General features: G+C 58.9%; 1 protein-coding gene across 2 annotated transcripts in view; it reads right to left on the bottom strand.

Moving 5' to 3' along the window:
- Positions 1-20,440, bottom strand: part of ADAMTS2 (ADAM metallopeptidase with thrombospondin type 1 motif 2) — a 241,549-nt gene that overhangs the window by 154,636 nt on the left and 66,473 nt on the right. For both annotated transcript variants that reach the window (XM_034961169.3, XM_055112897.2), the window contains exon 3: positions 13,643-13,796. In XM_034961169.3, coding sequence (XP_034817060.1) covers positions 13,643-13,796 — 154 coding nt within the window. The remainder of the gene's footprint in view (positions 1-13,642; positions 13,797-20,440) is intronic.

The following is a 20,440-nucleotide window of genomic DNA, read 5'->3' on the forward strand; positions in this document are numbered from 1 at the left end:
TTCCTCTTGGGGAACTGCAACCCATACTCCAGGCCTCAGCCCAATGTCCAGTGACTGCGGGCTCACTCTGTGGCACTTCCCAAGTTTTTCATTGTGCAGATATTTGTGGACTGACTAGTGCACTGTGGGCTGTATGAGGTCAGGGCTGTGCCTGTCTGGTCCCAGAGCCTGGCCCAGTGCCCAGTCCTGCTGTGCGTGCCGGGTAGAGATCTGCTGGATGAATCAAGGGAGAGAGGAAGGGGAGCAGCCCTGGGATTCCACAGGTGCTTTATGTCCAGAGACAACCGCGCAGGGAACAGTGGCCAAGGCACGCTGGGAGCAGTGCTCCAGCCCAACAGCATCCCCAGGGCAGAGGCTGGGATTCACGCATTGCTGCCCTCGGGCACCAAACGGGCCTGTGGCAGTCACAGGGGCACATTCCTGATACCAGGTCTGTCATTCCAGCATGGACAGAGCCATCTTCCTCGCCATCTGCAGTCTGGCATCAGACATTCCCAAATAAAGGATAGACAGTTAACTGTCAGAAAGTACTGGTGCTTGGGCCTGGAAGGAAGGGAGCCCGTGTCTACTGGGCACCCCCAATTTTGGCCACTGTGCAGTGCCCTGTGTCCTCAACCTCAGGGCCTGGACCACAGCTCCATGACACCACAGGGAGGAAGCAGAGTCACAGAAGAAAGAGTGATGAACAGCACTGGCCACTTGATTTGCAGGGCACAGTGCAAAATGGAAACGCACAGTCCCTTGTTCAAAAAGTGATTACAACTTCTAAGGCAGGAATGACAGAGTGTTAAAGTGGGCATAGGGCCCTGCCGGATGGGTCACAAGCCGGCGAAGTCAGTCCTGGTCAAGCGTGAGGAAGTGGGACTAGCGAAGGCCCAGGGCCACCCAATGTCCCATGGGCCCATGGGACCAGTAGCCACCCTCAGCTGCCAACCTGAGTCTGCAGCCCTGACACTGTGGCAACAACAGGAGGCGTCAGTGCCAAGCCCTCCAACGCCTGCAAGGAGCAACTGTTGCTCCTGGAGTGAGCTCCTGGGCGACCAGGCTTCCTAGGCACTACGCTTATTCTTTCTTTTCACGGATATTTACACACCAACCGTGTGCCAGGCATTCCTCAAAATGCTGCAAATTCCACTGTAAGCAAAAGAGTCTCCCCGAAGCTAACGTGCTAAGTGACCTGGAGACACATCCTCACTCACCCTCGCTGGGCCCCAGTTTCTGCAGCCGTTAAGTGGAGTTCCAGGCCTTGGTGCTTGGAAGGCCCTCTGTCCAACAAACAGATGGGGTCACAGGCTACCGGGTTTTGCCAGCCCAGGCTCTGAGCGGGGACAGGAGGGCACTGCATAGGGTGTCAGCAGCCCTGGGTTCTAAGCCTGCTCCTCCCTCCTGATGCAGGAGTCAAAAGGCCTAGCTCCCACTGTTTCTACAGCTTACTATCTGTGCGACCGTCGGCACCTCAGTTTCCTCATCTGTAACGTGGGCACAGCAAAAGCACCAACCCACCCTGGGGCTCATTACAAGAATCCCAGGAGATGATGTACCTGCAGCGTGCTGGCAGACGTGGTCAATGGTAAGTGCTCCAGGAACGCGTCACGTTCTTCTTGCTCCCTGCTGTTGCCGCTACTGCTTGGACAGTGGTAGCCCTGCACCTTAGTTTTCTCTCTGCTTCCAGGACTACCGCGCCTATTAAATGACACCATGAAGAGTGCCCGCCTTTGCGCAGGCCCTCGGTGAATGGGCATGTCCTTGAACGCAAACTTGGCTCCAATGGGGCAGGAGAAGGATCATTCAGACTCAGCTACAGAAAAACAGACTTTTGTGCAACTAACGCTAACAAAACTGGAAAGGAAAGAGGAACTACGGCCTGGGGAAAAGCTTGTATCGAACATGACAGAAAGTCAATATCTAAAAGAGATAAAGGGCTTATCCCAATATATAAGACCCCAGGAGATAAATGGGCAAAGGACTTAGACAGGAATAGGAGACATGCAAAGTAATCAAACCCAGGGAAGATCACTCATCCTCGCTAGTAATCAAAGAAGCGCAAATTAGTGCAAAAAGCAACGCCGCTTTGCTGCCGGAGCAGCAAAATATTAAACAGTAAAGTCCCCGTGCTGGTGAGGATTTGGAGAAACCAGGAGCTGCTGTGGGAGCCAGTCTGGCTCTGCCCCGAGTGGTGAGTCTGTTAAGCGCTGGGATTTCCTAATTCATTTAGTCACTCAGTAGGTGCCCCCTGATGGCTGCTCAGGGCCAGGGCTCGAGCGCGTCTGGGCTGGCTCAGGCCACCATCTGCTGGGTCAGCAACAGATACCTATTTGCAGGAACAGAACCTGAGGTCAGCTCCCAGGATGTCCCCACCCTTGAGTTTCAAGAGAGTTTGCACCAGGAGCAGGGAGCATTCCAGCTGTCTCGGGCAGCTTTTGTGTGGGGAACAGCTGGTAGCGCTGCCTGCGGCCCCTTGGGGTGGACAGGAAGGCTCTGCCTGCAAAGGCCTAGAGGCAGCCACACACCCTGCCCTGCACACTCCTAAGTACGTGCAGGCCACAGTTCCTGCATCCATTCATCCCAGCCAGTCTGGGGTCCCTCCCCACAGTGGCAGGCAAGGGGAAGCTGGACCGGTCCTGCTAGACAAACAAGGATGCACACACGTCCATGGGACCCCAAACCTCACACTGTCCCTGACAGCCCGCCCCACAGAGCAGAGCCTCTGCCTCCCGGAGCAAGAGGAGGTGGCAGTGCATCCCAGGGCCTGGCTGCCTGTGGGGCTGCAGTGGGGGCTCCTGCCCCCACCCCATGAGTCTGGGAACACATGGGTCTTGGCCTTGGCACCTTCTTTCCTGGGAAAACACCTCCCTCTGGGCCAGGGCAGTGCAGAGCAGTGGAAGTGGGCAGCTGTGGAGTCAGAGTGATGGGTGCCAATTCTGACTCCTGCACTTGGCCCAGACCACCTGACCTGCCACCCCCACCAGCACACCTGCCCGGCCAGCCCCACTAGCACACCTGACCTGCCACCCCCACCAGCACACCTGCCTGGCCAGCCTCAGGCCACCAGCCAGCCTCCCAGCCACGTGACCTTTCCGGGGCAGGACATGTCCTTGATTCCTTCCTTCACACCACGTCCCGGAAGCTCCCCCTCAAACTCATCCTGAACCCACTGCCTCCACCGCCATCTATCACCGGGACTCCTCCCTGCTTCCACCCCGTCCACCGAAAACCCTCCAAAGGCCTCCACTGCACAGAGAATGAATTCTCACCCCGCACCGTGACCGTCCCTTCAAAGCGATGGGTGCTGCCCATCCCTCCCGGCCCTGCACGCCTCCCACTCCCCCGTTATGTCCTCGGTTCCAGGTACTCGCTCTTCCTTCTGCCCCTTGGTCACGCTGCGGTAACTCCAGCCTCAGGGCTCCTGCATGTGCTGTTCCCTCTGCCTGGAACACCCTTCCCAGGGCTGGGCTTTCCCATCATCACCAACCTGGGGCGCCTCCCTCCCTTACCTGCCTTCTCACGCTGCCCTTTCACCCCGTTTTACTTTGTTCACAGGATTCTCCACTGTCTGCGAGCATCTGCTCACCGGGTCTCCCCTGCGGGGCTGTGAGCCCAGAGAGCAGGGACTCGATCGGGTTCCTCCGCTGCTACAGCCCCAGCACCCAGTCCTGCCAGACACACGGTGGACACATAGCAAGAACGTGACGAGTGAATGCAGGAGAATACACTTGTGGCAGCAGGCAAGGTGCCCTCTCTGAGCCTCAGTCTCCCCCTAAGCAGTAGAGCTGCTAATGCTATTATTCCCCCATGATTTGGGGAGCAGTATTATTCCCCCATGATTTGGGGAGCAGCATTATTACTGAGCATTAATGAACCCGCATGGCATTCAGGTGCCCAGCCTTTTCCCAACCAGACCAGCGCACCAGCCACCTCTCCATGCAGGCCCAGTGCCCAGGTCACCTCCTGTCCTGTCCTGCAAGCTCTCTCTGGGTGTGCTGACAGGTTGGGATGGGAGGCGTGGGAGGCGCCAGCTGCGCTCCTGGCCGGGTTCTCTACCAGCTGTGCTCGTGGCGCAGCCCACACCTCAGGGCAAGCCCCAGCCAAAGGGACCAAGTCAAGAGCTCTGAGAGATATCCCAGCCGAAGAATCCAGCCCTTGTCCCAAACGTGTGTGTGCACAGGCACACGAAAGAGGGTGAGACAGGAGGAGAGAAAAATGAAGCCAGAGAGCAGGAGAGAGAGAAGACAGACGCCAGCACGCCCATCTGACTGCGCGACCTTTCCCCGCTCAGAGCTCCTTCAGGGCCCAGAGCACAGCGCTGCCTAGGATTAATTTCAAAGAGAAACGGGTCAAAGAAAATTGGAAATTTTTATAGAAAATATTTCAGGCTTGGAGCTGGCTGAAGTGTCTGCCAACCTGCAGAGAATTCTGAGAGGAGATGGGGCCTGTGGTCAGAGGCCTCCGGCTGGCACAAACTGGCAGAGTTTGGACCTCGGACCCAAATGCAGTTTCTGAGCCGGGCCTGTCCTCGCTGCTGCTGGGGAAGAGCTTCCTGTCCCCTTCAGATGTCCCTCCAGCTGCCTCTGCAGCCCTGATGCTGGTACCCAACGCCTCTCACCTGTCGCCCCACCCCTCTCTATCCCCAAGAGGCCTCTGTCTAGGGACCCACTATGGCATGCAGTCCCTTTGTCCCCATTATGCAGGGTGCCCATGTCTCTTTCACCGTCATCCATGGGGCAGCCAGGGCATGAAGGAAGCCTCACCTGGGTCCCAAGCAGGCCCCACTGCTCCTTACCCCAACCTCACCCCAGCCAGCAGGCTCCTACATCCAAGGCACAGATGTCACAGACATGAAAAGATGCCCTGGACACATCGCCTCTCTCCCAGGAACCTGCCTCTGCTGTGCTGGGGACCTGAAAAGAGGGGGCGTGCCCAGCCCACAGTTGCTGATCAAACGCCAGATGCCCCCATGAGCAGATCACAGCTTCACCCCTGAGCCGTGTACTGTCTGCATGCCAGGGGCTGTTACCTTGTGCAAAACCCAAAAAGCTCTTTGGAGGACATTCCCAACACAGATCCAAGGGAAGGAAAGAAAGTATCAATTCACTGTGTCTGTGGAAGACGGCGAGGCAGAGTAGGGAAAGGGGGCCGGAGAGCAAGTGTGGCAGTGAGCACTGGGCAGGCGCCCTGTGCCCTGCGTAATTCCAGCAGCCCCTGCGCCACTGCACCCAGGTACAGTGGAGATCTCAGCACCCAGGTTCTGAGATGCTGAGGGGCTGGGTGAGCTGCTCTGGGCCCCTTAGTGAGCCAGAACAGCAGCATGTCGGGCGGGGCTGAGCGCACCGACCCCTGCACCAACAGCAGCATGCCGGGTGGAGCTGAGCGCACTGACCCCTGCCTGCACCAACAGCAGCATGCCCGGCGGGGCTGAGAGCACTGACCCCTGCACCAACAGCAGCATGCCCGGCGGAGCTGAGAGCACTGATCCCTGCACCAACAGCAGCATGCCCGGCGGGGCTGAGCGCACTGATCCCTGCACCAACAGCAGCATGTCGGGCGGAGCTGAGAGCACTGACCCCTGCACCAACAGCAGCATGCCAGGCGGGGCTGAGCACACTGATCCCTGCACCAACAGCAGCATGCCCGGCGGAGCTGAGAGCACTGACCCCTGCACCAACAGCAGCATGCCCGGCGGAGCTGAGAGCACTGACCCCTGCACCAACAGCAGCATGCCAGGCGGGGCTGAGCACACTGATCCCTGCACCAACAGCAGCATGCCCGGCGGGGCTGAGCGCACTGATCCCTGCACCAAACTGCCTGCTGCCCACCCCACTCACCCACCTAGTGCTGGAAGCATCTGTGGGAGCAGCCCTAATGCAGCTCCTCAGAACCACTGGCCGGTCTTCCAGAACTGTCCCCTGCACTCGAGTTGGGGCTGCAGCCAAGCCAGGGCCAAGGCCACCATCCTCCGGGTCACGCTTGTCACCTGCCCACGGTGCTCCACCAAAGATCCAGGCCCTTGCCAGCCACATTCACCTGGTCGGCTCCACCCCTGAACCAGAAACTATGTCGGGAGGGGAGAGGTGGCGGGGGAAGGGCAGGCCTGAGACTCAGGGACTAAATTTATGTCAGAGGCACAGGGGAGTTGCTGCCTACGTGGGGGCTGTCAGGCGGAGTGCCAGGCCCAGACGCCGTGGAGGGGGAGCACACCCTGGCACGTCTCCACTGCGGGATAAGGGGGGCCGAGCCCTCGCCGGGGCTGCAAGCCTCGCTTCTGCCTTCACAGCCCAGGGGGTGGGAAGCACCCACAGGGCAGCGCTCCGAGAAGCAGACTCCAGCCAGAGAGCCAGCCAGGCCCGGGAGCTGGCCCCTCCTGCTCTCCCCGGCTGACCCCAGGCAACTCCAGCCTCGGAGAATGTGCAGCCTCGGCTTTCCCAGCGCCGGCCCCCGCCCACCCCTTCCGCGTGGGCCACATCACCGCGCTGGCATCTCCAACAGCCATCCCAAGGGCCCGGTCTGCACGAGGACAGGAGCGCCGCGGCGTCTGCCAAGGGTGCGCTCAGCCCCGAAGCATGCCTCCCGGAGCCGCCTCGGGTTTCACAATCAGTGCTTCTCCCTGGGTTTCCCGGGGCCTGGGCTGCAGGCTCAGCTCCAGGGTGGAAAGAGAGGATGAGCTGAGAGGGCTCCAGGGATCCAGTGCCGAGGCGCTGAACTCAGTGAGTCGGCAACAGTGGCTTGGCAGTGCCCAGGCTGACCAGGGTATGAGAGAGAGCACCTATCACCACGCCAGAGGCCCTGGCCTCAGGGGTCTGGGGAGTCACTTGGGAAGTGCCTGGTTGGAGACACAGAGACAGGTCTGGGCACAAGACGCTGGCCAGGTCCAGGGCTCACCCTGCAAATCCAGCCAAAGCCCTCTCTCCATTCTCCCTTAGGACCCAAGGTTCAACACTTAGACATGTCAGCTGAATCATGACCCCCGGACGTCCATGTCCTAATCCCCAAAACTCGTGAGCATTACCTTATATGGCAGAAGAGACTTTGCAAATGTGTTTAAATCAGGGGTCTTGAGATGGGGAAAGTAACCTGGATGGTCCCAGCGGGCCCTAAATGTTATCACAAGTGTCCTTCTAAGAGGGAGAGCTGGCTATAGAAGAGGAGAAGACACGTGACCAGGGAGGCAGAGACTGCAGCAATGTTGCCACAAGCCAAGGAACGCCAACAGCCCCCAGGAGCTGGGAGGGGCCAGGAATGGATTCTGCCCTGAGGCCTCCAGAAGGAACCAGCCCTGCCAGCACCTTGATTTTAGCCCCTAAAATCCTATTTCAGAGTTCTGAGCTCCCGAACTGTGAGGAATGCATGTGTGCTGTTTTAAGCCATTAAGGTGTGGGTAACCTGGTACAGCAGCCACAGGAAGCTGAGATGGACGCCAACAGCTACAGGGCAGAAAGGCTTTCTGACCTGGCATTCAGCAAATTGGCACCCCCCAACAAAGCACACGGCCCTCCTGCCCCATCCTGGGCCCCCCAGCCTCCACCGGGCCAAGCCTCACATCTGCTGTGTCAGTGGGGCTGGCTATCTGCTCGCCACGGAGTGAATGAGTCTCGCCTGCTCCCCAGTCCTGTGGTCTGACAGAACAGAGCTCCTCTCTCTCTCCTGTGCCATTGCTCCAGCCTCCCCCACCAGCCTCCCTCACACTGCAACCAGTACGAGCTTGCTGAAACACTCAACTCTTTGTGAGACTGGAGGGCGCCATCCCCACCTTGGGTCATTCAAGGCTGCTGCTTCCATGGAGGCTGCCCCACAGCTCTCTGCCTCCAGCCCTGGGCTCTGCACACCCAGGGGGAACTGTCATGCCTGAGGTCCGCCCCCACCCCCGCCGCCCACTCTTCCCCCAGGATCCCCTGCGGCCTGGAAAACTCCTACCCAACTCAAGGCAAAGTCACAGGGTGGAGACTGCGGGTCAGGAGGGGGCTCTTCCTGGCCTGGTGGGGAAGGGCTGCTGTGGGCTGCAGGTGGCAGCCACACTCAGCCACGTGGAGGAGCTGCCCAGTGCTGGCGCTTGTCCTCTGTCTCCTGCAGGGCTTTCCTTGGTGCAGCAAGGCTGAGAGGCTCCCGTGGTGGCGTGCCTCGTCTGCCCGTCAGGGAGGATGCTGCAGCCTGACAGCAGCAGGCAGAGGCTTGGCACCGGCGGTGTCTGGGGTGGAGGCGGCCAAGGTCACTGGCACGTTGCTGTCTGACTTCTCTTCCTTCAGCCCAGCAGGGTGTGTCCACAGCAGCCTGGTAGCAGTTCCCCAGGATGGGAAGCACCTGCCCCTCCTCTGTCCCAAGGCCAGGCCGGGGCGAGCCCCAGGAGAGCAGCCCACAGAGGAGGGCAGAAGATGCTTCTACCTCTGCATCACAGAAAGCATGGGTAGCCAATGGGGGACCGTGTTTTGTTTGGTCCATATAGTGAGCACGGGAGAGGACCCCAGGCATGACAGCTCCACTGGGTGTGCAGGGCCCAGGGCTGGAGGCAGAGAGCTGATGTGGAGGCTTCCATGGAAAGAGGCTTTGTCTGGATTTGCTGGCTGAGCCCTGGACCTGGCCAGCATCCTTGTGCCAGGACCTGTCTCTGTGTCTCCAACCAGGCACTTCCTGAGTGACTCCCCAGACTCCTGAGGCCTGGTCCTTTCGCATGGTGATAGGGGCTGTCTCTCGTACCCGGGTCGGCCTGGGCCCTGCCAAGCCAGCTGTTGCCGACTCACTGAGCTCAGCGCCGCGGCTGGATTCCTGGAGTCTTCTCAGTTCATCCTCTCATTCCAGAAATTTGAAGCCACATTTTAACATCAGGAAGGTTCATATAAAAAGTCTGATGTCTGGATTTTCTTGATAGGATGCTCAGCTGCACCACAGCCACACTTCTACCAAATTGAGGTCAAGGGAGTTGAGGAGGGTCTGTCCCTCCTTGCAGGGCCTCCCAGATGCCCTGTGCCCATGGCAAGGCCAGGGCTGGACACCACGTGTGGCTGCATTCCCACTGCTGTTTCTTTTTAGTGGAGATGTATTCTTGGTCTCCACATTTCTATCAAAAGGAGAGAAATGAAAGCCAGGCCAAGGGTGGGTGCAATTATCTTTTTTTCCTCCACTGCTATCCTTGTTGGCATTGCCTGCCAGGCCCTGCAGGCTCTGAGTTTGCAGCTCTTGTCTTGACTTTCTGCAAATGGCACTGTGTGTCTGAAACAGAGACCACATGCTCAACACGTGACTCGGGGTCTTTCTCACTATGTGGCAACCTTCACAGAGTCCCAAGGTCAGTCTCTGGGAAGCTAAGACAGGCCCTCAGTGTCAGCACAGGGTTGGCTTCTCTGTGCACGTGGTCTTGGAGTCAGCCTCTCTAGGTCCCTTAACGTGGGTGGTGGGGGAGGACTGCCAGGCTGAGACTGGCACTTAGACATGCAGGGAAGAGCTCCCACACGACAGGGTGGAGGGTCCAGTGAGGGAGGCAGCAGGACCAGGGCCTGCCTGGGCTGTGCCTCTGGGCTATGTGCCCTGGGGAGGAGTAAGTGAAGCCTACAGTGCTGCTCCTCCACGTGACCCAGACGGGCGCCTCCCGGGTGTGCTGCGCACTGCGTGGCCAGCCTTGTACGTGAGGGCCATTCACATCCTGTAGCTGGCTGCATGGTGCCCCCAAAGATGCTGGATCCTGATCCCTGCAACCTGAGACGGGTACCTTCTATGGGAAGAAAGGGTTTTGCAGATGTGCTTGCAATAAGGCTCTTGAGATGAGAAGACTGTCCTGGATTACTCGGGTGAGTCCTAAATGTAATCAAGGCATCCTTGCAAGAGGGAGGCACAGGGACACGTCAGAAGAGGAGGGGGCAACATGACCCGGAGGCAGAGATTGGCATGATGCAGCCACAAGCCAAGGGAGGCTGGCAGCCCCCAGGAGCGGGGATGGGCCAGAAACAGATTCTCCCCTGGAGCCTCTGGAGGGAGCACAGCCCTGTCCACCCTTGATCTTGGCTCAGTGAGATTCATTTCAGACTTCTGGCCCACAGAGCTGTGAGAGATGCATTTGTATTAGTCCGTTTTCACAATGCTGATAAAGACATACTCGAGACTGGGCAACTTACAAAATAAAGAGGTTTATTGGACTTACAGTTCCACGTGGCTGGGGAGGCCTCACAATCATGGCAGAAGATGAAAGGCACGTCTCACATGGCAGCAGCCGAGAGAGAGAGAGCTTGTGCAGGGCAACTCCCGTTTTTAAAACCCTCAGATCTCGTGGGACCCACTCACCATCATGAGAACAGCACGGGAAAGACCCACCCCCATGATTCAATCATCTCTCACTGGGTCCCTCCCACAACACATGGGAATTATGGGAGCTACAAGATGAGATTCAGGTGGAGACACAGAGACAAACCATATCAATGTTTCTATTGTTTCAAGCTCCGTGGGGACTCCCTCCTCAACAGTCCCACACAGGATGAGATGCACACACACCAGAGAGGACAATGCCACAGGGTGCCCTGTCCCTGTACCCCAGCACAGTGTCCCTGGACACAGAGCTGGCCTTGGGAAGGGCAGAGAACAGGGATTGGAGATGCCTGTCAGAATGCCTGGGGGGACACCTCAACCACTGCTCCCCAAAAGGCCACCCAGCCTCAGAGCTCGGCCTCCGGTCCTGGCCAGGTTCCCAGGTTCCCAGGCCAGCAGCACTGAGCAGGACCCATGGTTCCTGGCCAGCATGGCCAGGGAAGAGAGAAAAGGACCCTCCCCACTCCCTCACCCCTTGCCCCTCCTAAGCTGCCCAGTGCACACACTCATCCCTGGCCTGTCTGTGAAATGCTTTAAAACCGTCATTTTCTATCCGTTTCCCCCAGGCAATCTGCAATCCAGCAACTGATCTTGGATGACAGAGACTATTAGTGAAAATGATTCCCTGAGGCTCCATGAGTCCCCGAGATCACCCTGGGCAGCCCGTGGGCTTCTCGGGGAAAACAGGACATCCTGAAAAGGAGGCACCCCTGACGCTGCAGGGATATCCTGCCACCCAGACAGATGCCCACCCCCCACTGGGACACCCAGGGCAGGTGTGTCACCTTCCCCGGCAGAACATAAATAGCAGGGTGCTTCACACCCACTTCCAGACGTTGCTTTTGGGGAGGCAGGAAGAAACTGCCAGCCAGCACCTCCTGCCAGCTTCTGCCAGGGCCACACTGATATATCAGGGTTCCCTCAGAATTCACTGGAAGAAAGGGTCCCCTACACACACACACACACACACACACACACACACACACCCCCGCACCCAGGTCCTGGAGTTGTGTGCCAGGCAGGCTGTGCCCCTCACTATGCCTGGCCACAGGACACAGCTTTTATGTATCTCCCAGTTGCCACTCTGGGCCCTGAAAAGGCCCAGGCAGATAGAAAGCTGGACGCCTGAGGTCACCGTGGGCCCTCCACCCAGCTCCGGCACTCACTGGGTCTGGTGCCCTTCCAGTCAGTGTGTCGACCTCAGCCCAGGGCTGCGTGGGAACGATTAGGTGCATGGAGTGGGAGCTAGCTCACTGAAGGCCCGAGCCCCTCATGCAGGGTCTGCTGACACCAGACAGGAACATCAAGCAAAGGGGACTTGGCCCCAGCCCCAAGTCCTGGGATCCAGACCTATAGCCCCAGGCCCACGCTCACACCCACAGCCTGGGCCCCAGGCCTGGAGCTAAGGCTGGGCAGGCTCACCTCCTCCCCAACAGCCCATTACCAAACCTCCACCTTCCAGCCCAGCCTCACCCCTGACCTGGCAGCTGGCCTCACCCAGCGTCTTCTAAGGCCAATGGTTTCTGGGCTTATTCTGAGATTGAAATTCCTTTCCTGTGTTCTGAATTTCAAGTTCTCATTAAAGATATGTGGATTGGGGGTGGGGGTGGAGGGAGGATTCAGCAGAAGATGCCAAACACCAGCAGAAGCCCAGAAAATAAGGCAAGGCCAGCCAGGCTGTGGGGGAAGGGCTGCCATGTTCAGGAAGACAAGCACCATATGGAATCTGGGATCAGAGACATGGCCAAGGGCACACGGCCAGCTCACCTCGCCTGAGCAGAGGCCCCCAGAACCACCCTGAATCTTCCAGGAGAGGCCAGCCAGAAGCACCAAGCCCACAGCACAAGTGACCAGCCCCTGAGCTCTCGGGGACACAGGGGTTGCTAATGCCACTGGGCTTGCCCGACAGCAGCTAGCTAGCAAGGAGCAAAGCTGGGGCCCTGCCCCCGGGTCTGGAGCACTTGCTCAGCCCCTTCCACGCTGGCCCTCCTGGATTCCTCCTCCTTCCTTCCCTGCAAAATAGTCCAAGGGTGGGAATAAGTCGAGGCTGAGACCACAGCTGGAAAAGGCTGGGCAGGCAGTGCCCAGTGGCCCGGCTGTCTGCAGCATAGCAGACGCTGATTTGTCACCAAGGAACAAGGGGCCACCGGTTGCATTGATTGGCTCCAGAGTACATTGGGCTTCCTGATGGAACAATTCCTTTGCAAAGGTACCTGATGCCGTTTCATGAAATTAGAACTATGCCTGCCAGGCTGTACCCAATTTATCTGTCAAGCTAGGAAGTCAGACAGACCTACAGTAAATGAGGCGGGGCTGCTATGGAGTGACGGGAGTACCTTAGTAAATAACAGCACGGGGGCTGGCCCAGCCCAGGCCCCTGGAGCACTCGCTGTGAACATGCAGGTGTGCCTGATCCTGGGCCCCAGACTCCAGACTCTCCTCACCCAGGGGTCCTGACCAGAGGCTGAGGGCTGAGCTCACAGCTTCCCACTCTCCCAGCAAGAGCCAAGCACAGGCCAGGCGTCCCTGACCACACGGGGGACCCTGAGAACTATGGGCCTGCAGAACCACATCAGACACCAACCCTGGCTTCACCACAATCCAGGACCAGAGATTGGGGGATGCTGGGAGGTGTGGGCTGGCACAGTGAGGCCAGATCTGAGGCGACAGTCATGGACTGTCACCATGGCCGCCTGGCAGCTCCTTTCATGTTTCTGGGCCCAGGGCACACGTGGGTTCTGAGTTGAAAAAGACAGAAGCCCATGAGTCTGTGCAGAGACTGCCGAGGCTGCTGGGAGCACCTCCAGAGTCCTTGTAGGGCACATGCCTCCAGGGATCCAGAAAGAGCATGCAGGGCCTTTCTCCCTGAGCAGCCAGGTGAGGGTTGGAACCTACCACAGGCACCCTCCCAGGGACCATGGCAGCACAGAGCAGGAGAGGCACTGTCTGGGGCTCTGGAGGCCTCTTCACAGGCACAGGCTCAGAGACGCAGGCACTGGACTCAGGCCTGGTCGGGGGCCCCCGCCCCGCTCCACGACACTTGCTTGCCTTTAGGCAACAGAAGATGGGTCCTTGGACAGCCTTCATAGTCCACCATGGAGGCCCCAGACCTGAAGGCAGAGGTGCCTGGGCTGCTTGTCACCCACATGCACCCAGAACAGAGGCCCCAGCCCCAGCAGCCCTGCTACGCCCTGCCGTCAGCCAGGCAGCTGGCCCGTTTCTGAGCCACTGAGACCGGGGCTCAGCCTCAGCGGCCAAGCTGGTCTGTGGAGAGCTGCCTGAGTCTCTGGGATGCTTCCCTGGGGACCAGGCCCTCAGAGGGCTCTCCACACAGCCTGCCCACCTGCAGTAGCCTCACCTGTGTCCAGGGCCTGCGGCCCCCCGAGAGGAGGAGACGTGGGTGGCCGGCGATACACCACATGCACGCGGCCTTGCTCAGCCTCCTGCGCCGCCAGCCCCTTCTCCAGGGGTTCGATGAAGAACTCCTCCTCCTCCATCCGGATCAGACCAGCCTGCGGGACAGACAACAGGATCAGATTTCCAGCACACAAAAGACCAAGGAAGGGGAACAGCGAGGAGACCCCCTCAGGGAGCCTGTGCCTGTGAAGAGGCCTCCAGAGCCCCAGACAGCGCCTCTCCTGCTCTGTGCTGCCATGGTCCCTGGGAGGGTGCCTGTGGTAGGTCCCAACCCTCACCTGGCTGCTCAGGGAGAAAGGCCCTGCATGCTCTTTCTGGATCCCTGGAGGCATGTGCCCTACAAGGACTCTGGAGGTGCTCCCAGCAGCCTCGGCAGTCTCTGCACAGACTCATGGGCTTCTGTCTTTTTCAACTCAGAACCCACGTGTGCCCTGGTCCCACCTGAAGACCCTGCCCAGCACCCCAGCTGGTGCTCAGCTTGAACCCTGGGCTGGCCGGAGGGTATGAACATGTGGCCCCAGAGGCCGCCCCCCGCCGCCCGCCCTGTCTAGGAAAGGGGCCTCTGTCTGGGTCATCTCCACCCCTGTACACCAACCCTGTCTGCTTTCAGAAAAGTTACTGTGTTTATAAAGTCAAAACCGTCCAGAGAAGCCTGGAGACATTCAAGGGCAGCTGTGGGCCTGTGCGTGTCCCCAGGAGGGCACCCACCAAAGTGCATCAATACGGGCCAAGTGCTGCCCCCACTCCCAGGAGCCCAGAGTCCAAGATAAAGGTCAAAACAGCCAGCCGGGGATTGAATCTGCCCACACACATGTTCCACTTGGGCCAAACAATATTTTTAAAGCTCTGAAGCTAACACTCAGAATGATGAGATTTCATGTCTTGAACATGGAATCCCAGCTTTCCTTGGAAACGCAGGCCCTGACCACAGCGGGTCTTGGACGGAACACATGCCCCTGCAGCTGGCTCCAGTCCCTACTGCCCCCCAACCATCTCTCCTGCTCTCTGTGTCAGCCACCAGCCCAGACTCTACAGGCAGCTGAACTGCTGCCCCTGACCCCCTAGGCCAGCCAGCACCCTCCCTGACTACAAACTCCTCGCTGGGTCCTCATTTCCGTTGGGACTCAGGCTGCTCTATATGCTGGCATTCAGGCTCTTGGCCTGCCCCACCTTCCCAGACCGCGGCTTGCACACCCCATGCTCCTCACTGGGCTGGGTGCACCCTGCCGAGCCGCCCAGCCCCTGAACCCCATGCTGCCAACTCAGGAATCCCCATTCCCCCACCCCACCACCCCACCCCCAGCTCGGCCATCTGGTAAACCTGTGTTCCCCCTTCGAGGCCTGATTCAGCCCCCCTCACCTCTCCTGCCCTCCCCTGCCATCCAGCCTGCCCTCCCCTGCCATACCCTGCCCTCCCCTGCCATACCCTGCCATCCAGCCTGCTGGCACCATCAGGTCCACCCATCCCATGACAACTCCAGCTCCTACACTTTTATCTTCTGGTCCATTATCCATAAACCAAGGTCTCACACCGGAAGCGCACACTGTGTCCAGCCTTCAGAGTGTTTCCTTCAGATCACAAGCTTATGACCCATGCAGGGCATTTTAAAAGCTTGAATTAGTTGCTCAAACTTAAGACACAGGAGAGTTCACATAAACGACCAGATTTCCAGACTCTCTTGAAAATCAGAAAAGCTGGCATTTCCAGCACCCGTCGACACTCCAGCTTAGCTGGCGCTGGCCGGGGTCCCCTGTCCAGTCAGGAGTGTGCCCTCTGGTGGGCAGCCCCCAGCACCTGCCATCTGGATGTGCGGAAACCACACCCCCGCAAAGTAACCTCATGATGGCCTCTGCCATATCATCATCTTGGTTGTGGGGAGCACGGTGGGTGGCGTACGGGCTGCCCTCCTTCTCCCTGACCCCAGGTGCTCGGTGAGCCCCATCCTGTTGCTGGCTGGGAGCCTCTGCAGACCGAGATGCAGTCAGTGCCCCCCAGGGCCTGCTGGGCAGCTGCCCCTAGCCTCAAGTGTAGCGAGGGAGGCTGGAGATGCCTCCCGGCGCACTCAGCCTGGGCCCCCGGGAAGCTGATGTGCCAGGCAGGGGCTGGTGGAGGTGCAGGGCCTGGAGGAACACAGAGCCCAGCATCAGGCCTGGCTCCAGAATGAAGGATGCCTCCGGCAGGACGCGACATCTACCCAAACCCACCCAATCCCTTTGTGCTGGCCAGGCAAAGAGTCAGAGAGAGGACCAGTGCTCCAGATGGGGGAAACCGCACATGCCATGGCCGGGGAGGTGGACGGAGCACAGCTGGTGGGAAGAGCTGACCAGGTGGGTGGACAGGAGCATCGAGGGCAAGGTGCCCGGTGGCCCATCACTCAGGGGGCTGGTGAGGGAGATTGTAGGCAGCCCGGGGCTTCTGGGGGGAGCCTTGATCTGATTCCTGTTCAGAAGCATGGTGGCTGTGGCAGGGGGAATGGGCTGCAGAACAAAAATGGGTCTGGGGTCCTGGGGAGAAGGTGTTGCAGGCACCTGGGAGAGGGGTAATGGTCCAGACGGGAGCATGAGAGACAAGGACGAGTGGCAGGTATGAGGGAGGTGAGGAGCGAAATGGACAGGACGTGGTAGGGTAGATCCGGCTGAGATGGGAGGGAGGAGGAAGCACCTGGTGGGCTTCCAGGTCTGTGGCTGAAGAACCGGCCCCCAAAGTTACCCAGGCCCCCATCCTTGGCAGCTGTGAGGGTAGCGGACATGGTGGAAAGAGACTCTGTGGGTGTGATCAGGTCAGCTCTGGGGCTGGCTGGGCCCTGAATGCAGTTGCTTGCCCACTTCCTTATGCCGGGGAGTGGAGGGGGATTAGGCAGATGCGCAGAGGACGAGGCCATGGGCAGACAGGGAGGATGCCAGATGCCAGCTTTGGAGATTGGAGCGATGCCGCCTCAAGCCAAGGAATGCTGGCAGCCCCCAGGAGCTGGCAGAGGCCAGAAAGTGTCCTCCCCCAGAGCCTCCAGAGGGAGCGCAGCCCTGCCGATGCCTGGATTTGGGTCAGGTTATCCCGACTTCGGACGTCCGGCCTCAGAACTGTGAGAAAACGAATTCCTGCTGTTTTAAGTAGTTCCTTACAGCAGCCGCAGAAAACTAATTCAGGGTCCTGGTGGGTGGCTGGCAAAGCGGGTGCCATTCTCCGAGGGGCATGAGAAGAAGGGCAAGGGGCACAGGACCCTCTGGGCTCAGGCATCCTGGGCTTCTGGGGAAGAGGCCGAGGAGGCAGTGGTAACCAGAGTTACCAGGGCAAGACCAGGGTCAGGGAAGGAGGTCAGCAGGGCTGTGGGAGGAGAGCGGAAGAGGGGGTGGGAACCCTGCAGGCCCCACGCTTCTGACTCATCCCTGGGTCTCAGGGCTCAACCAGGCCTGGCGAAGACTCAGCAGATGCCTGTGGAATGAGCGAACCGATGACCCCAAAGCTGCAGGCCACGTCCCCCAAGGGAGGCACCGAGCAGGCAGGCGGGAAGAACACAGCCGGGCCTGTCCACTGGCACAGGGGCAGCGTGTTTACCAGTGCAGGAGTTGGGAGGGTCCAGCACTGATGGTCCCGGTGCGTGGTGTGGAGAAGACTGGTGCCTCAAATCCATCTTATGACTGAAACTCATTGGATGAAGTGCAGGAATTAACCCTGGGGGGCGGCAGCGGGCAAGCTGTCCTGGAGTGTGAAGTTCTGAGTTCCTGGCACCCTTTCTATCTGGCCAGGTGACCTCAGGCAAGGTGTCAAGCTCCCCAAGCGTCCAGTGACTCGCCTGTACATGAGGCCGGTCATTTCCCGTGCACACTCACACAGGAGCACATGCAGCCTGGGAGACGCTGAGAACCAGGCCACGCCTCCACCCAAGTGATTTCATCCAGCCAGCTTGCTTTCCAAATGAGGAAACCGAGGCCTAGATGGGCAGACAGGCTGCTGGGGACACACAGGTTCTAGGGATCAGAACTCACACCTACACGGAAAGGGCATCTCCCAGACAGCTCCCTGGGCCAAACTGGGCTGATTGAGCCAATTAGGGCAGGACACTGGGGCATGAGGACCCCTTATGGCAGCTCCATCTTCTGGGGGAACTTGCAGCCCAGGCCAGGAGCCATCGATGCCACAGGCCTGAGGCCCTGGGGTTATTCTGGAGGGACCTAGTGTGACAATGAGGCCAGGCTCAGCCTGGGGAGGGGCAGTACTCTCTGGCCGGAGTAACCCGGGGGACAGTTTGGGGTCTCCCTGACCAGCAGGGGTCAGGCTCCCCTCCCTGGCTGCCTCCCTGAGGACAATCACTGGGCTGAGCCAACAGCACTACCTCCATCTGATGCTGCCCTGGGCCTTGCCTCCTGGAAGGGCACCCCTGCAGGCGACTCCCCGGAGGGCACAGGAGCACACTGGGGTCCATCTGAAGCAGGACCTGGGCTCAGGCTTCCTCACACAGCCAGAAGCCTCCAAGCGGTGGCATTCTCAAACACAGACGTTCAACATGCTCCTCACAGCCCCGCCCGTCTCTGTTGACCACTGTGCGATGCGCACACACATGCTGGACTATGAACATGGTGGCACCTGCCCCGAGACCAAAGGCTGACCACCCCGAGACCAAAGGCTGACCCCAAGACCAAAGGCTGACCCCCCGAGGCCAAAGGCTGACCCCCCCGACCAAAGGCTGGCCCCCCCCGACCAAAGGCTGAACCCCCCGAGACCAAAGGCTGACCCCCACCACGAGATCAAAGGCTGACCCCCCCAAGACCAAAGGCTGACCCCCCCAGACCAAAGGCTGACCCCCCCGAGACCAAAGGCTGACCCCCCCCGAGACCAAAGGCTGACCCCCCCGAGACCAAAGGCTGACCCCCCGAGACCAAAGGCTGACCCCCCCTGAGACCAAAGGCTGACCCCCCGAGACCAAAGGCTGATCCCCCCTCCGACCAAAGGCTGAACCCCCCGAGACCAAAGGCTGACCCCCCCTGAGACCAAAGGCTGACCCCCCGAGACCAAAGGCTGACCCCCCCCCCCGACCAAAGGCTGACCCCCCCCAAGACCATCAGCTGACGTCCTGCCAAGACCGCTGGCCAGAATAATGCTCGGGGCGGGGGGCACTTCACGGAAGAAGTGGAGATCATTTTATTCCCTGATTTTCAAACGCTTCAGTATATGCATCCCAGGAATGATCTGTCTAAAACACACAGAAGAAATTGACAGGAGAGCAAAGCACAAAATGTGAGCTATGTTTTGCTGCATTTTTTTCCAGGACTTTGATTTTCCTGCTGCCAGTGTCAAGTGTATCTGTTTTTACATGTAATTTTTATTAATTAGAATCAGTTTCCTCTCCCCACTCAATAAATATTAAAGAAACTCCAGAAGCACACTAGGCTGAAAAGCACTCAGTTGGGATCCTGCTGGTGGCCTGTCTGTCCAGCCTGGACAGCCTGTCCAGCTGTCCAGCCTGGGGTCTTGCAGAAAGGTTGGTACCCCGACCCGGCTCTCAGTGTGAGTCCAGCTCTGCTCTTGAAGTCTGTGGATGTCTGGCAAACCCAGCCAGGTTCTCCCCTGGGGGATAGAGAGAGGATCATGGGGAGGGCTCTGTCCCTGACCTTCAGGTGCCACCGCAGGGGCCCAGAGCCTGGCAGTACCCGGGTCATCAAGTCAAGTTGCCGGCATTCAGATCCTGGTGAGTTACACAACGCCTGCCCTGCCTCTTCCTTCTATAGAACCTGCTCCTTTGCAGTTGGATTGATGGTAAAGTAGTTACTAGAAATGGCAACTAGACGTTAAAAATTTATAAAGATCCAAAGGCTTAACAGCTCTCCTCTATTACTCTGAATTTTTAAGCATTCAACCACAGACACCCTGGAAGTTAGGGGTTCACAGGAAACACAAGCATGCATCCTCTTTCCTTCTGCAGAGCACCCAGGCTGGCTGGTCCCCACTGCCCCTCCCATGGAAGCCGCAGCTGCAGCCATCAGCAGCCTCCCACCTGTGTATGACTGGGACCTGGTCTGTCACTGAACCTTGTCAACCTCCAGCAGAAACACTGTCGGGTGTGTGCCAAGGTTGCAGTGGCAACAATCAAGCATAGAAGGCACAAAGCATAGGAAGCACAAAGGTCCATGCACAGAGGGACCCAGACTTTGCCAAGGGACAAGGCTGCAAGTCCCTGTTGCCCTCAAACTCACCTCCCTCCGAAATACACACACAGCATGCACCTCGCCAAGAGTCCCCCAGATGCTGGCATCTGCTAAGATTCCCATTCCTGAAAGTATTCCAACTCCAAGATTCTTTCTCCCCATCTTCCTTTTGGTAATGAACCTGGGAGATCTGCTGGACAACGGGGCAATGGCCAGGCAGCCTCCCCTGCTGTGACAGCTGCCTGGTGGAAAGACGGTCTCACAGGGAGAGCTGCACAGTGCCTGCAGCTCCCAGGGCGCCTCCTCACAGAGCCTGCTCGGGCACTCTCTTGCCTCTCCCAGCTCCCCAGGGAGGTCTCTAACAACCTTGGGAGCTTTCAGGGAAGGGGGCTGGACCCCTCACTACTGAACGGTCCCAGGAGTGGGAAGTGTCATTGAGTGGGATTTGAGCCTCTCTGTCCTCACCACTGGACAGTCCCAGGAGTGGGAAGTATCATTGAGTGGGATTTGAGCCACTCGGTCCTCACCACTGGGGGCTCCTTTACAGTTCAGCATCCCAGAGGATTTCACACACTGACTTTTCCACTTTTCCAAAAGG

This window comes from Pan paniscus, chromosome 4, assembly GCF_029289425.2.
Source record: "Pan paniscus chromosome 4, NHGRI_mPanPan1-v2.0_pri, whole genome shotgun sequence".
Lineage (NCBI taxonomy): Eukaryota > Metazoa > Chordata > Mammalia > Primates > Hominidae > Pan > Pan paniscus.